Below are 16,434 nucleotides of genomic sequence, written 5' to 3'. Positions count from 1 at the left end.
GGGATAATTACAAAGTTGATTGCTAAAGAGCTATAGAAGGTAATCTATCTATATAGAATAAATGTCTTTATATCCTTAGGTGTTGTAATTAGATTACTTTCTATTATTAGTAATCGAGAAGTCGCTGCTTCCTCCTCCGGTTTGGCGGCACATCCCAATCGGGCATGGCTCCTTCGCCGCTTTGCACGTGCACCCCTGTCCGCGCCAACGAACCGCGCCCATAAATACGTCGCCACTGCCGGCTCGCGGTGGCGCCTTGTTGTACACTCTACAACTTCTCCCAGCACATTCACGACACCGCTGCTTCTCGGTCTCTTCGTCCCCCTTTTACCTGGAACATGTCTGCGGGCGTTGTAACCTGGCAGCTTTCATTTTCGCGCCCTCGTTCCGCCGCTCCTCATTTCGTCTCCTGCCATTTACATTTCCGGGAAACCGTGGCCAAACCGGGTGATACCCTTTTTGCCCTGATTCACTTGACATCATCGTGTTATTGATCAAGTCATCGAGAAGCATACTGAACGCATACATAGACAGAAACGAGTCTCTCAACATGGACCGAATATCTTGGTGGTTCGGTATCTTCAGTGAGGCCAACAGCACTGGTACCACCCCGCATCCCTGGTACTAAGACGACACAGACGATCGAATGTGGTGTCTCCCGATACCCTCCAGTCGGCTTCGATCACTGCGCCTAGTCCGCTATCAGCATCCCTTGCTCTTGATACCAAACTCTGGTGCTCGCCTTGCTTCAACCCCTTCATCTATTCTTCCTGTTCGGTCCGATTTGCGAAACGCGGGTCATGGGTACGACTTGACCACTGCCTGTTGTGCGTGTCCGGAGCTTTGACGCCTTGGGCCTTTCGTGAGTACGCCTAGGGCTATGCCTCGGGCATCATACCTATTTGATGCGTTACCAGAGCAAGAAGAGGTATGGCCGACCCGGAGATACCTCCCTTTGGGGTCTCCATGATGGCCCCTCCCGCCCGGCGAATCCGAGTCACCTGAGGGATCGAATGTGAAAGGGATGAGCTCTGGGTCCCACATTCACCCTCAGTAATTTCAATGAGTGGCCTAGGAAATGATGATTTGAAGTTCGAGAGTGGTCGAAGAAGCGGTGAGGATGACCTCGGGTATCACTGACGGAAGTAAACGGAACCATTAGCACTGGCGGCTATGCCGAGTCCTTGTGTGGTAGGCCAACCTTTAAAACTTGTTATTTTGTATCTATATATACTGAGGAGAAGACGCCTTCGCTTTCAATCGCTACTTGAGCATTGCTTACTGTACTCCGTAAATTATTGGACTAGTACTCTTCAATCATGTCAATCGATCTGGACAAGATCTGTTTCTACCAACCACCAACACCGGGTGTCCGTCAACGAGCACCCAAAGGAATAGGACAACAGAGCAACAGCGCAAATCCCTCCATCACAGAGGAAGTCGCCGTGAAACCTACAATTGGATCCTACACGCATCATGGAGACGCAAGCTCAAGCAACAAGTCTGCTGGCCTAGCTCCTGAGGTCCATCGGCAATCAGTCGGCAGCGTGCTCACCCCGAGGGACACCACCTGTAGCCGCATCGGCGGCGATACTATACCTATCAAAACACCTGTCCCTATGAAAGAGCCTACGAAATTGGGCATGACAGGCGAAGGCAGGGCATCTGAGACATCAGTTACTCGGTCGTTGATCAAAGCGCCAACTCCCACAACTTCCCAGCCTATCACGCTCGCTGAAGCTTCAGCCGGATCATTATCAAAGTCGTGTGATGGCTATGAAGTTGAGGGAAACACGGCTAGTCCCCAATCAACCGGCGATCGAGCCGAATCTACACCAGAGACATCTCTTGAGAGGCACAGCAAAGACGCTGCCTCGACCTCTATTTGGGAGCAACAGACTGCTTCGTCAAGCGGTCCACAGAGAGGCAGTCTTCCCGCTTGGCTGGAATGTTGTCGGTCGCAGCCGATTGACAAAGGCCATACCCAAGAGGTCTCCGAACCCGTCACAACTGTATCCGGAATGCCTGACTCTGTGACGCGGTCTACTGAGGACGACCCGATGTCTCCAGTATCGTCACCGTCTGTAACATCATCACCACCAGAGAGCGGTTACGAAGTTACGACCACTGGCATGTGTCAAGCCGTGCTTGGACGGAGCACATCTGAAAAAACAACAGCTCCTAGCGCCGAGCAACTATTGGGCAACTCGGGCGAATCCGAGCCCGAGGTGACTGCTGAGCCCTATTCGACCAGGTGCATGTCATCGCCGGCGCCTCAAGAGGTCGTCAGTCTTGAACATGTAGTGCATGTCTCCTTGACGGCAAGCCCATCTTCAGCCCCTTCAACACAAGCCCTTCGCCGGTCTCGCAGGGGTCGGGTTCCTGCTGGCGGCTATACTGAGGTTGACTCTGACGCAGAGAGTGACGCCAACGAAAGCGTAAACATGTCTTTAGATGAGGACCAACCGCTTGTTACGAGGAGCAGTCCCTTGGGCTCACGAGGCCAGCTCGGCAACAAGCGACGTAGGGCGTGCTCCCACGAAGAATCCACGAGGGACAGCAGTGCCTCCAAAAAAGTTTGCGGACCAGGAGGAACATCGACTCATCCATCAAAGACCAAAAGAAGGTCACGGCGAATTGCAGAGCACAAGGAGATCGGTATGGTAAGCCCTCCGCGGTCGGAGGGCGCATCGCAGAAGGAGCAAAGTCCAATTCATGTTTTTGCGACCTTTGACGAATTTCCCCTACACCTCACCCCTTTGAACAACTTCGTTGTCAAGCGTACCATCGTTGGTCATGTAACGACGTTCACAATCGAGTGGCAGCAGGTGACCCCTCAATGTCGATGCCAAGTCCCATCAGAGGTAGCCCGGCCCTCTAGTCATTCACCCCCCAAGCCAAGACTTGTGAGATCACCGACGAAACCCAAACGGCGCTTTTCTTACGATGAGAATAAACTCCTGCGCGATTTGAAGGAAAGAAACCTTCCGTGGAAGGAGATTCATCGCCAGTTCTCGGTTGTGTTCCCGGGTCGATCTGTTGGGTCACTGCAAGTTCATTACAGTACCAACTTGAAGCATTGAATTGAATTTGAATTTGAATTTTCCCCCTTGATACTTATTTCGAGTTCCTCTGGACCTCTTGTGAAGTCAGCACGTATTGATTGATTGATTATCATTCTAATCAGTAGATGGCCTGCCCTGCATCCAGATGAGCTTACAGTCTGAGCTGAACGTCTCAGGAAATGGCAGCTGCCTCCCTACACAGCCCAGCCCACCTACCCAGTTACGCGCGACTGCGTGTTCAGGGCGGCCTGACAACGAGCCAGAAGCCGTCAACCGACAAAAAAACACTCAGCAGAACGGCTACCGGCTTAGGATAGTATGGAGCTAGTCCTTCACCGCCTGCCGGCGATGTGACAGACTGGGGAAGAAAAACTGATGCCTGGGCACACCGCCTGACAGAAAGAGATGATCCACTCTCGCAATCTCTCATCTGCTTGGCATGCCGTACACCGCCTACCTCGTTAGTGTTCGCTGGGTCTCTCTCTGTCTCATAAAAAAGGGCATTACACCGCCTGCCCGATAGTCGAGATCTACGTAGCTTCCTCCGAGACCTCCGCTTTTCTTACAGCATCTTCCGAGTTGGTTCACCGCCCGTGCAGACCACCTGCCAAAGTCAGAAAAAGCCATCTACAGCGCTGACAGCTTTGGCACACCACCTGCCTCATGAGGTCTTCTCATCCGTTCTCGGCCTCGTCGTGCTTACCGCCTGCCCCAAAGGCTCATAGCTTCACAACATGACCTTTTCCTAAACTGCAGATCAACTTCACCGCCCGTTCCACTATCTAGGCACGTCCACCGCCTACCTAAAGGGTAAAGTCGAGTCATGTTAGTCTACACCGCCTGCTTAATTGTTCGACGTCGTTGGCCTTGAGCACACCACCTTCTCTTTCTAGCGAGACACGCTTGGCCGCCCCGGCGGACCGCCTGCCAAAGCCATTACCAAAGCACAGTACCAACTAGCTCATGACACATGGAGTCGGAATGCAGATGACCTTTCATCTCCTCGTCCACCGACTCATTTTATTGGCCTGCGGATTGGGTAATGCCGTTTACTCTAATTACCTTTGATCATTCACATCTTGAACTCGTTTTAATTCGATCCGCACCTGTGTGCCACATGGCCCAGAATCTAGGGCTGCGTCAACGTTGCCTCTGGGTGGGCAGCTGGTATCTTCGTACACCCTGCCGGGGTTTTAATTGTTGGAAGACGGGCCTACAGAGCGCGACCGGAGGTCGCGGGCACCGTGTCCTGTCTTACGTAAGAGGTCATCCTCTACCCCTTTTTCCCTACGAGTCAGTATAGCCAGCGTCTCGTAACTTAGAAGAATCAAGTCACTTCACGCAATTGTTAGTGTGTGACAAGCCCCTTTTATGACCCAGATAACGTACTTGATAAGCGAGTGTTCCAGACAAGCGAGTGTCTCACAAAATCCCGACCGCATCATAACGAGAGCAGAAAATCAACATCAACGACCTATAATCAATTCAAACTACTCATAATCCTCCTCTTCAGACATCCGTTCAACAAATTGGCATGTTCGTACATTGTGCCCTGTGTTACCACAGACGCCACATCGTCGCTGGCCTGTTTCAGCCCTCAGTTTGCGACCACTACTCCGGCGTGTTTCCTCCTCAACCTGCGCGTTTACCTCTCTTTGAGACTGTATATCTCGTGCATCAGCAATAGTTAGACTTCCTCCGTGCTGTAGACGTATTTTCTTCACCCTCCGCCGCCGACTTAGTTGATTATTCTCCTCACGAAGAACCTGGACCTCAGACCTCAGGAGGGCTACGTGATGCATAATTCCTCTTGTCCCTTTGGATAATCGTTCAACAGCCTCGCAAATGGACGTTGGGGAGCTGCTTTGGTGACGGGAGATCCGACTCTTGATAAAGTTGGACTGAGAGCTTGCTTCTGTTGGGTTGCTTGGTGTCATTGAAACCCAAGGTGAGGGTGTCTGAGGGAGTGATCCTGGAGGCGTTGGAGTATGTAACCGGATGTCCAGCTTCGAGAGGACGCTTTCTGCACTTAGAGGAACGATCCCTGCTCCTCTAAAGCCTCCTTGGATGTTCTTTTCTGTCATAGCTTTGCTAAACGCTTCGCGGTATGCAGGAAAGAAGTCCTCCTTCGTGATATGGGTCACACCCCGCCGCATCCTATCCTCAATTTGTCCACCATATGCTTTCTTACGCGGCCCAAAGCATCCAACGTCTAGGGGCTGGAGTAGATGAGATGAATGAGCCGGCATACAGAGTGTAACAATGTCGTTTGCCTTGCAATACAGCTCGAAGTCTGTAGAGTGGTGACTTTGGTGCCCATCGACGATAAGGAGGCGATATTTGCCCTTTGTCTGCGGCTTTGTGTGCCGATCAAAGTGCTTAACCCAGTCAAGACCTCTCTCGTTTGTTGTCCATCCGTTTTCAGATGTTGCAATAACCCAGTCGGGTGGTAAAGAGGTTTCAGTATACCAGGTTGAGAGGTGATATTGGCCTGCAACGATGATCTATGGCGGGACGTTGTTACCTTGCGAATTGATGGCCTGAATGACTGTAACCCATTCCCGATTACCAGGCTGCGCCATTTTTGTGTTCGAACGCCTTTCTGTACTTGTTACAACCATGCCAGCTGCAATCACGCCCATCATAAAGCCAGTCTCATCAAAGTTGTAGATGTCTGAGTCTACAATGCCATACTTCGCGATAGTATTCTGAAGAAGCATGATCCAGCCGCGAATAGCCTCAGGATCTTCGCATAGGGCCCTCTTATAGTCGTACTTGCGGAAAAACCGTGTCCGAAGCTGTGGTTGTCGTTTAACGAAGTTCGAAGCCCAACGCTTCCCAACTGGAGGTGCGTCGCGGTCGGCAAGCAATCGATTGGCCATATCTTCCACACCAGAGATCCTAGGCGGAAACGATCGTGCATCTAGATCGAGAATGTATTCAACTAATGTCTGCTCTTCTAGCAATGTCAAGTTCCGCGACTTCGGTATGGTTTCGCGTCTTGATAGGGTACCTTTGAGTCGACGACTCAATGTCCTATAACTGACTGAGTAGATAGCACCTGCAGCACGAGCGCTAAGTTTCGGGTTGCTTTTGATAGCTTGAAGAGCAAGCTGTATGCCGGCCTCATTTTTAGTAGGCGCCATCGTTTGTTGTGGAAGGAATGTGGCCAGCCGCGTTGCCGCGTCACGGTCGGGGTTTTGTGAGACACTCGCTTGTCTGGGACACTCGCTTATCAAGTACGTTATCCAACAGAAGTACTGCTTCTATTTTCCGGGGCAAAAATAGGCCTAGATGTGAGTATAGGTACAAAGTCTAGAAATCTACCTCATCACCATCCCTTTCAATACACTGCTGCAGTCGGTATGGCATCGAGGCCGCCAGCGCCCAATGCAAAGCATCTGGGACTGCCTGCCAGGCAGCAGAAACGCAAGGCTCCAGCTGCTCCCTATCCATCCAGTCTATATCTGGATAGTGAACTTCAATCCAGCTTTTCATCCAAAGCCAGACGTTCTCGATTGGGGAGAGATCTGAAGAATTCGGGGGCCAGCGGAGGACGAGGATACGATGCTCCTCGAGCCAGTCCTGCGTTATTCTAGCCCTGTGGCCAGGCGCGCCGTCATGCTGAAAGCATCGCCAGCCTGGCAAGCTGGCGATAAAATCCTTAACCTTAGGAAGGATATGCTGTATTATTATGTGTATAGGTATAGCCAGAGATAGTCCCCCAGTCTGGATCCCATACAACACCTGGGCCCTTGTGTAGGCCAGCAATACATCCCCAAAACATCTAGCCGTCTGGCGCATGTTGCCGGCGCCGGCTAAAGTCTCCAGCCCTCTCGTCTTGGCTGAGAGTGATATATTGCTGATACATACTTTCTGACAGAACCCAAGTCTCATCAGAAAAGACTGGTGACCTAGAAAGCCACGAATCTAGATCTGACCAGAGGTCAAGATAGCCTTGGCATATGACTTTGCGAAGGGCCTTCACCTCTGGCTGGAGGTCAAGCGTCTTTGGCCTAGCAGCTCGCCGGAACCTCATTGCTTTAAGTGTCGACGTAATGGCAGCCTCGCCGTATATCTCAAGGCCAGGCACTATCCAGCGGAGATCTCCCCATGGGCGCCCCTTTGCCCATAGGTCAGAGACTAATACAGAGCCAAGCTTCTCGCGATGAGGAGTTCGGATGCGGTAGCCACGGCCACGCTTAGAGCCAGCCTTTTGAGGGGTAGCGCGCTCACAGGCCCCTTGGACTTGACGTTGAGTAAAGCCAGTTGTAGCAGAGATTCTCTTATAGGACCAGCCAGCATACTGGCGTAAGGAGCGTGCCTGGATACGCTGGTCACGAGAAAGATCTTGGGCTTTTTTCCTAACTGGCCGGAGCTGCTGCTGGTTGCTGGATCTCGCAGCATCGATTCTCTGTTGCCGTTGTATCGTAGGCGATGCTAAAGGGTCGTTAGGCCGAGGTGCCTCTCGGAGGCAAGGGGTCGTTGGCTCATATCGTCGGCAAAGCCACGTAGTTGTTGGGGAGGCCATCGTGAATAGCATGCAACTAAGTCCCAAGTGAAAGGTGCTGAAGGGCTCTGGCCTATTAACCTGCATATCTAACTGCTCGCAACCCTGACGTCAATTGTGATATCATGTCAATCCAATAGAAAAAGCAGCTGAAGGTCCATTTTGTCCAAATGGCCAATAGACCTTTCGTTGTGGATAGGATGTGGGTGAAAAAGAGGGTTTGTATACGCACTAACAATTAAAACCCCGGCAGGGTGTAGATGTCGCCGACATCTGTCAAAACAGCCATGCCTGCATGGAGATTCTGTCACCAAGGCACAGATCTTCCATTTCTTTGGCATCTCCGAAGCCGTGACCGGTCGCCAATGCTAGGTCCGGTCAGGGCAAACATACCCCTGCGCTTCTCGATGGTTCTGACGATGCCAAGCAGGATGCCTACCAGCTTGGCACGGAACAAAGCAAGTCTTTCACCGCCTGCCTGCGACGCGACTTGGGCAGGGAGATAAATTGCTGCAAGGGCACACCGCCTGTCGGAAAGAGATGAACCCGTCTGTGCTGTCCCCCGCCTACCCAATTTGTGTCCACTGAGCTCGCTTTCCACCAACATTACACCGCCTGCTCGATAGCTCCCTGAGAGCTCCGCCTTTCTTACACCACCTTCTTCTTAAAGCCCACCTGTCAAAGCTAGAACAAGCCCTGACGCTCTGACAGCCTTGAAACACAACACCACCTGCCTGATGAGGCTTTCTTTCTCCTTCTGGACCCACCCAGCCCACCGTAATCTCTACCGCCTGCCAAAAAGAAATCACTGCTTCGATTTTCCCATTGCTCCGCTGTCTGGGCACGTCCACCGCCTACCTGAACAGTGAAACCAAGCGGATGTCAACTCACAGCTCTCCAGCACCGCCTTCTAGCAACAATTCGTTGTTCTACTCACTTTGTCCTAGCTTCTACACAGCCTGACTTAAAATGACTAAGTAACAGTGCTCTAGATTCTAACACTTTGTTTCTCAGTCAATAGCTCGACATCTCTGCATCTCTCGCCAAGAGCTTGGTTCTAAGCACACCACTTTCGCTATCTAGTAGGAGCCGCTTGGCCGCCCTGGCAGACCGCCTGCCAAAACCATCATCAAACTCCCAATGATTCGCGCACTTCCCTTGCACACCACCTGCCTCATAAGACTTGCGCCTGCCTGATAACCACCTCGCTAACCTACCGCCTGCCAAATATCCGCCAACTTGGCATTGTGACCTTTTTCTGTTTGGTGTCCCAGAATCTTTTACCGCCTACCTAGAAAGGTTACCAATGCTACAGGGATTCGTTATTACCGACGCTTTTGCTTTGTGGTGCAGTTGATTGCCCTGACCTGCTCGCAACAACCAATCCTTCACCACTCTCCAACACCGCCTCTAGTTGGATTTTGGCTCCTTTGGCCCGAAACAGATCCTGCCTCCTGCCTCTACACCGCCTACTCAAGTTACTCAGGAAGACAGTGCTTTTGATACCCCACACTATTTCGTACTGCCTCTCTGAAGCCCTCCTCTGTGCTTGCATGTGAGCTTTAGCCACACTCTTGCCATTCACACACAGCCTGCTCAAGTTGGATCTCGCTAAACTCTCCCACTTTCAACTAACAAGGACAAAACAGGATCAAATAGTGTGTACAATAGATGCAAACTGCTTTTCCAGAGCCAGAGATCTTCATATGGCAAAAAGCCAACCTCAACGTGCATGATCTTGGATGAACCGTCAATCCGATCGCTCATCATCGGCAACACATCCATGCCTAAATGAGGACCTTGCGTACACACACACACATTCACAATTTATTACGCCCGGCGGCGAAGCCGAAAGGGCTACTAAAGCTGACTACATGTACATTGCTGAGCTTATGTCTCTGTCTCCTTGAAGCCCATAAGCGATGTCTCCATTTCCTGCTTACAGTAAAAGGCGTAACGGGCTTCGCCAGATTTCAAACTTAACATCTTTTGTAGTGGTGGTGTGGGGTCATGGCTGACATGGGATAGCAGATTACAGCTGTACTTGCCAAGTACTGAAAGAGCAGCCGCTATCAGAGTTAAGATGTAAAGGCCAGAAATGGCTTACTGGTAACCCGTCATTTCTCTTATTTATTATGGTTTCCAGAGCCGGTTCAAACCTTCGTTTGTCGGGTTCGATTCTGGCTCTGTTAGCAAAGACTCCACCAATGACTTGCACTTTGCAATAGGCATGTGACCCGAAATGAGCCTTTAAGGATCTGGATTTGGGTACTGAAATGTTGGCTATTAAAACCCGCAACTTGCCTTCTTCTCACACATACCTGCTCAAACGAGTCGGGTCGACTTCACACACATGGATCCCAAGCGCAAAACCCAGATTGAACTCTCCTTTTCGGGAGATAGATCTGACACCTCTTCAGAGAACCCTACGAGCTCAAAATTACGAGGCTTTACCAATAGGACTAGCCCAATCGGCCGCAACCTGTTTAAGCCATCGAATGTATCCCAGCCCCATATAGAGAGTACTAGCGAGAAACACGACACTTCGGTGGGGAATCATAGCGATTCGTCCCGAGCTTTGATTTCTAAGGACTCAACACGTCCCCTAGATATCAACTGGTGCTCGCCATGGAACAGATACGAGGCCAGTTGCAAGTTGTCTGACTTAGGCGGAGAATTGTGGACGGCAACGTCGTGGGTTAACATAAGACGGTTTCCGCGCGGCATCGCCGAACAGACCCTTCGCAAGTTTCGAAGTATCAAGCACCAGAATATCGTGGCTTTCTACGAAGCTTATATGACAGACGACTATCTCCACGTCGTACTAGAGGACATGACCTTCAGTTTGCTTCACATTGTGAAAAGCCTGCGCTACCCAAACGAAGCGCAGCTTGGCACTATTCTGAGACAGGTAAGCCGCAAAATCATACATATGCCGTTGTTTTAGCTCACAGTTTCTTCGCTTTCTTTTTGTAGGTGGTAGACGGCATTTGCTTCTTGGAAGAAGAGGGATGGGACCATCCTCTTCTCGATTGTGACAACATTCTCGTTAGTGAGAGAGGCTTGGTAAAGATAGGTGGGTCAACTAGAACGAAAGCGGTTCAGGATTTACTGACGGTTGAGAGAAGCGAACCAGCAACTCTGCCAGCCACCTACTGGCCAGAGTAGTCGTCGACACCTTGATGCTCTTGGCAATGTCACACAGTTACTCATGCAGAAGTTTTGCAAGGAGAGACCTGGCATTGACGACATGGATCGCTGGCCGCCCGACTCGGACGGTTTCACGTTCCTTGCCTCCATCGAGTCAGCAAGCTCGATCAAGGAATTACAGCAGGTTTGTAGTCACTCTGTCCTTCTCTTCTTCCCAAACATTTATCTGATTCAAGTTCACAGCATCCTCTTATGCGATATCGGGATGTCGGTTGCCTTCGTACGCTCATAAGGCTTACACAAGTGACTGTTTTCCCACGGGTTTATTCTTTGGAACTGCCAGAGGATGAAAACAGTTCTCCCATCGGAGACCCTCGGTAGCATGAGGTTCAGCCAGTGCAGCATTGATACTCGTTGCTTCCGCAGTTTGAATGTATATCTGTTGATGAACCCTTTTGACTTCTTTGAATTTGCTGCTTCATGATCTCAGTTTTTTTGGGGGGTGTTTTCCCCAGTTCGCACCCAAACTAATGGTCTCTCATCTTCTCCATTCCAAATGGATATGCCAAGTAAATTGATTGATATGGTTTATGTTAACGTCATCGCTTGCACAGTACCAACTAGCTCATGATGTCTGGGGATCGCGTGCCAGGGTGATCTCAAGGGCATCACAGGTCATGACTTTGCATCACCACTTTTTTCCAGCGCTCTCGTTTAAGCAATTCAATCAATCAATTTAACCAACCTAGCCAACCAAAATTGAAGCTTCCCTTCCACTAGCCAATTGGAATCGAGGTTAAATTTGATTGATTGCTTGAACGAGAGCGCTGCTTTTTTCTTCCAGTGACGCGCCGCCTGCATCGCGCGAGCTTTTTCCTTTCTCTTCGCGCTACGTCCTGTATCTAGATCTGACCCTAAGGATCATCAGAAATTAATGGCTGCTTCTAAGCCTGGTTCGTGAAGCTGCAACCTTAACACTAGATGTCGAAATGCACATGACCTTTCATCTCCTTGTCTACCGACTTATTGTATTGGTCTACGAATTGGGTAATGCTGTTTACTTTAATTACCTATCATCAAGCACATCCTCAACTCATTTTCATTCAATCCGCATCCGTTTACCACATAGCCTAGAATCAGAAGCTGCCATGCCTGCATGTAGATTCTGGTCCTAAGGCACGGATCTTCCATTTCTTTGACATCTCCGAAGCCGTGACCGGTCGCCAATGCTAGCCCCGGTCAGGTCAAAGATACGCAAAAGTTGACCTGGGTAATGGGCCGCCACTGACCTGCCTTCATATTGGTTTCGGCGCATTGGTTCTGGCAAGTTCATTTTGACGGATGGCCGAGAACGCCTTCCATGAAAGGTCAAAACCTGCGCCTGCAGGAATCGGACATGGATTGTGCAGATAGAACACGTGATAGGGCAAGAAAGCTCCTTGTTACATGGCTGAGAAGACCGTCGACCAAAAGCCAGACCCAGCTTCCACGTCGTTGTTCCAGAGGCGCTAAACCTGGCCTTCCAGGCCATGGCTTTCCAATACATCATTAGGAGCCGGAAATGAGGTTTGCGGGGACCATACACGGCACAGCAAGCACCTTGCTGTGTAGCTTGGATGGCCCATCTTGGGATCTTGGGATCTTGGGAGCCCAAACGGCTCCTAGCAAGTTCAGGACTGTCCAATATAGCAATTGGGAAGTCAGATATGGATCTTGCAGTCTTCGTATGTAGTAGAGGAAGAAAGCTGCTTGTTGCGTGGCTGGATAGACCAGCCGGAACCAGCTCCTGGCAAGAGTCAGATGTGGAGCGTGTTAACAGGGGAGGTGGTGGGACACCATCGTTGCGGCGACGTTGGAACTGGACCTCTAGGTCTCGGCATCCATTCAGTTTACGCCAGTTTTTCCACGCTCGTTTTGGTACGCTCGTTTTGGTACGCTCATTTTGGTACGCACGTTTTGGCACGCCAGTTTTTCCACGCTCGTTTTGGTACGCCAGGTTTTCCACGCTCGTTTTGGTACGCTCGTTTTGCTTCGCCAGGTTTTCCACGCTCGTTTTGGCACGCCAGTTTTTCCACGCTCGTTTTGGTACGCCGGTTTTTCCACGCCAGGTTTTCCACGCTCGTTTTGGCACGCCAGTTTTGGTACGCTCGTTTTGCTTCGCTCGTTTTGGCACGCCAGTTTTTCCACGCTCGTTTTGGTACGCTCGTTTTGGTACGCTCGTTTTGGCACGCCAGTTTTTCCACGCTCGTTTTGGTACGCCAGGTTTTCCACGCTCGTTTTGGTACGCTCGTTTTGGTACGCTCGTTTTGCTTCGCCAGGTTTTCCACGCTCGTTTTGGTACGCTCGTTTTGGTACGCCAGTTTTGCTACGCACGTTTTGGTACGCCAGGTTTTCCACGCTCGTTTTGGCACGCCAGTTTTGGTACGCTCGTTTTGGCACGCCAGTTTTTCCACGCTCGTTTTGGTACGCTCGTTTTGGTACGCCAGTTTTGCTACGCACGTTTTGGCACGCCAGGTTTTCCACGCTCGTTTTGGTACGCTCGTTTTGGTACGCTCGTTTTGCTTCGCACGTTTTGGTACGCCAGGTTTTCCACGCTCGTTTTGGTACGCCAGGTTTTCCACGCTCGTTTTGCTACGCCAGTTTTGCTACGCTCGTTTGCCAGTTTTGACGCTGTGAGGGTTCAAAGTAGTAGATGGATTATGATGACCCGTAGGGTCAGGTTTAGATACAAGACGTAACACGAAGAAGAGGAAAGAGAGATCGCGCTGTGCGTTGCCGCAAGAGAAAGGGTCATGGCTAAGCCATGACTCGCGATACTCTTGGCACCACCCTGGCACGCGATCCCGCGACACATGGCACAAAACAGCTAAATCATACGGTCCGTATCTGTCTGGCCTAATTTTACCAACAGAATGCGATCTTGGCCTCTCTCCACCACCTCATTATAACAGTCCGTGACTAATAAGGGTTGCTTCCCTACGGAAACAGGCAGGACTTTCTGGTTCGCCATGATCTCCTGTAGAAGCAGTTGAAAACGAAAGGGTTCGTTTGGGTTGTTAGTATCAAGAAATACATACTCTTCTCTCCTCATCTCCTTTGTGATGAATACCAGGGTGACTTTACGCGCTGATGACTTTTCTGCATCTGCAGTTCTCTCTCGCCTAGTCGGGATTTCTTCACAGCTTTCTTGAAGATCCAATCTCTGTGGTGCGGTGTATTCCAATGAATAGGACTGGCTATCGCTCACGGTGCTCCCAGACGAAGTAAGTTGTAGCTGCTGATCGTTTCGACGAGAAAAACAAAAGAAGGCTAAATATATAGACCTGAGAATAAACAGGTCGGTAATTCTTTCGCCCCTCGTGTCCGGTAGCTTATCGATGACGTCGATAAACAGCCATGCAGTGGCGTCCGCATACGACATCTGATTCAACCATGGCCGGAAGTTCTGTCCCAGATTGTAATCGTCGGTGAAAAACTCAAATGATTTTTGAGCGGAACCGACGCGATGTAAATCAGGAAATTCGTTGGCAATCTTTTTAACTACGGGTTGCAAGTCAACAACGTCGTAATCGTAGTCTTGTGGTGGCCGAGCCAACAACAATGCCTGCCGTGCTATCTCCAAATCTGGAGACATAGACTTTAGAGAACGGATCTTGCTCGTGTCAAATCCCAAAGTTGATGCCAGACTCGCGAACTTGGGAAGAAAAGTTGGGTTACTCTCCAGATTTCGGAAATTTCTCATCGCAAAAAGCCACAATTGCCGCAATCCAAGCTGGAAACAGGCTCTCGATTCAAGAGGCCGGTAGGAAAAGTTCATGTCGGAGTTCTCGATTGGGTATTGGGTTTGTTCTTTTGCCGGTTGTTGGAAAGCCATTGAAAACGCGGTCTGTACAGTATGACCCTCATATGGTATGGAAATCAAGCGCTTCATCGGTTTTGCACACAGCTCTAGGTACTTGAAATCGCTGCAAAATGTAGACAGCGATGGAATGGTAAAGTCGAAGGAGCAAAGGGTTTCCCAGATGGCAAGTCGTTCCGATCGATTGAAGCACCTAAAGGCAAGGCCGTCCAAAACAATGTTCTGGAGCGCTCTTTCATCCTGTGCTGAGAACCTGGGGCACCGGTGCTCTAGAGATTGGACAGTAAACGAATCAATCTTTCCTAGATTGGACACGACACCCCCGGCAAGGCGTAACCATGTGTCGTAAATGTGTTGGAGATAATTCACGACTTCCTAGACACGATTAATTTATGTAAAGCTTGAGTCCAGGACAAGAAGCTAACCTCGTCACATTTGAGAGTGATAAGCCTGTGAAGGTTGCCGATAACTAGACCTGCTCGAATGCCCGGAATCCCAGATAGATTCACAAAGGCACGGTAGAAGACTTGGTGTTTTGCAATCTGTCTAACACATCTCCGCTTATGGTCGGACAAAGAGGACTCTAGTCGATGCGTGAGTCGGGCATCATTGCACTCCTTGCTTCGAAGTACTTCCCAAAAAGCATTGCGGTCCGCGAGGTCGCTCTCAGTTTGCTGCTTTTTGTTGACCATCGAATAAATTGTATGACCTGCTGCGATGTGTCTATAATCCGGTCCTCCTGCTCTTCTTATAATTGATAGACAGTCTGGAGAAAGCTGATGTGTGCGGATGGTTTTACATACAGGATGAAGCCTGATGCTGGCACTTTATGTAAGCCAGAAAACAGACCCTTGACTACAGAGAGCGGATTTACAGTAAAAGGCGTATTGGGCGTCGCCAAATCCTGCAGTTAACATTTTTAGTAGTGGTGGTGTGGAGTTGCTACTCACATGGGTAAGTAGACGCCTCTTGTACAGTAATGTGCAAGTCATTGGTGGAGTCTTTGCTAACAGAGCCAGAATCGAACCCGACAAACGACGGGTTGAATCGGCTCTGAAACCTTTACATCTTAACTTTGATAGCGGCTGCTCTTTCAGTACTTGGCTTGTACAGCTGTAATCTGCTATCCCATGTCAGCCATGACCCCACACCACCACTACAAAAGATGTTAAGTTTGAAATCTGGCGAAGCCCGTTACGCCTTTTACTGCACCAAGTGTCCCAGTCATGACCAGGTGTCTTGTCACGATTCGCTTAGGTAGTAGCTTGGGGTTCGGTCTGCCGACCGAACATTTTGCCTTTTGGCCCGCTGGCCCAACGGTAGTAAACCCAAGCACTTATGTTTCGTCATATGTCTCGAGCACGTTCATTGGACACTCATCCTGGACAAACATTCTGAAAATCATCTGGCAGCGTGCAAACTGTGCTCCGCATGTTGATGGATTTCGAACGATGTTGGCCGCCCTCTAGTGCCAATTTTGTGTGTAGCAGGTACACACTCGAGTATTTTCCCGTTGCTCGCCCTACCGTGAGTCCAAGCAACCAAAGCTATTAATGGACATTGGAGGCAGACATCACAGCAGCTTCTGAATTGCCAAACAATGATAACCTGTGCACCGAGGGAGCAACATATGCTCATAACTGTATGTACGTATCCGGTCATCTATCTGCGCAGAAGCCATTGCAGAATCACAGTTACCGACTCGGTTTGAGATGTTGAGTTGGGTAGCTGACCGCGTGACAGAGATGCCCCTCCACTGTCGCCCGTTTCGGAGCCGGTGTTCTACCTGTACGCCATTCGCAATCGCTAGGTTCTGCTTCCAGCGAGTCTGCTTATAAATATACACATTT

The 16,434-nt window shown here is 50.2% G+C and overlaps 4 protein-coding genes across 4 annotated transcripts; 2 read left to right on the top strand and 2 right to left on the bottom strand.

Annotated features, from left to right (window-relative positions):
- Positions 1 to 273: 273 nt before the first annotated feature.
- Positions 274 to 3,083, top strand: CDEST_02154 (uncharacterized protein; the record flags this gene model as incomplete). Its single annotated transcript, XM_062918313.1, has 1 exon — positions 274 to 3,083. Exon 1 carries the CDS (start codon positions 1,320 to 1,322, stop codon positions 3,081 to 3,083), a length of 1,764 nt encoding a protein of 587 aa, XP_062774364.1. The 5' UTR covers positions 274 to 1,319.
- Positions 3,084 to 6,674: 3,591 nt separating this feature from the next.
- CDEST_02153 (uncharacterized protein) lies at positions 6,675 to 7,975 on the bottom strand. The gene has a single exon (XM_062918312.1). The coding sequence runs from the start codon at positions 7,660 to 7,662 to the stop codon at positions 6,853 to 6,855; it is 810 nt and encodes a 269-aa protein (XP_062774363.1). The 5' UTR covers positions 7,663 to 7,975; the 3' UTR covers positions 6,675 to 6,852.
- A 1,953-nt stretch (positions 7,976 to 9,928) lies between these two features.
- On the top strand, positions 9,929 to 11,106 carry CDEST_02152 (Putative protein kinase; the record flags this gene model as incomplete). Its single annotated transcript, XM_062918311.1, has 4 exons — positions 9,929 to 10,486; positions 10,552 to 10,651; positions 10,704 to 10,909; positions 10,969 to 11,106. The coding sequence occupies 4 exons, from the start codon at positions 9,929 to 9,931 to the stop codon at positions 11,104 to 11,106; spliced, it is 1,002 nt and encodes a 333-aa protein (XP_062774362.1).
- Positions 11,107 to 13,591: 2,485 nt separating this feature from the next.
- On the bottom strand, positions 13,592 to 15,276 carry CDEST_02151 (uncharacterized protein; the record flags this gene model as incomplete). Its single annotated transcript, XM_062918310.1, has 2 exons — positions 13,592 to 14,959; positions 15,010 to 15,276. 2 exons carry the CDS (start codon positions 15,274 to 15,276, stop codon positions 13,592 to 13,594), a joined length of 1,635 nt encoding a protein of 544 aa, XP_062774361.1.
- Between the last annotated feature and the right edge of the window lie 1,158 nt (positions 15,277 to 16,434).

The sequence above is a fragment of the Colletotrichum destructivum genome, chromosome 1, assembly GCF_034447905.1.
Source record: "Colletotrichum destructivum chromosome 1, complete sequence".
NCBI lineage: Eukaryota > Fungi > Ascomycota > Sordariomycetes > Glomerellales > Glomerellaceae > Colletotrichum > Colletotrichum destructivum.
The sequence above is the reverse complement of the archived record's forward strand: the minus strand, read 5'-3'. Positions and strand labels throughout refer to the sequence as shown.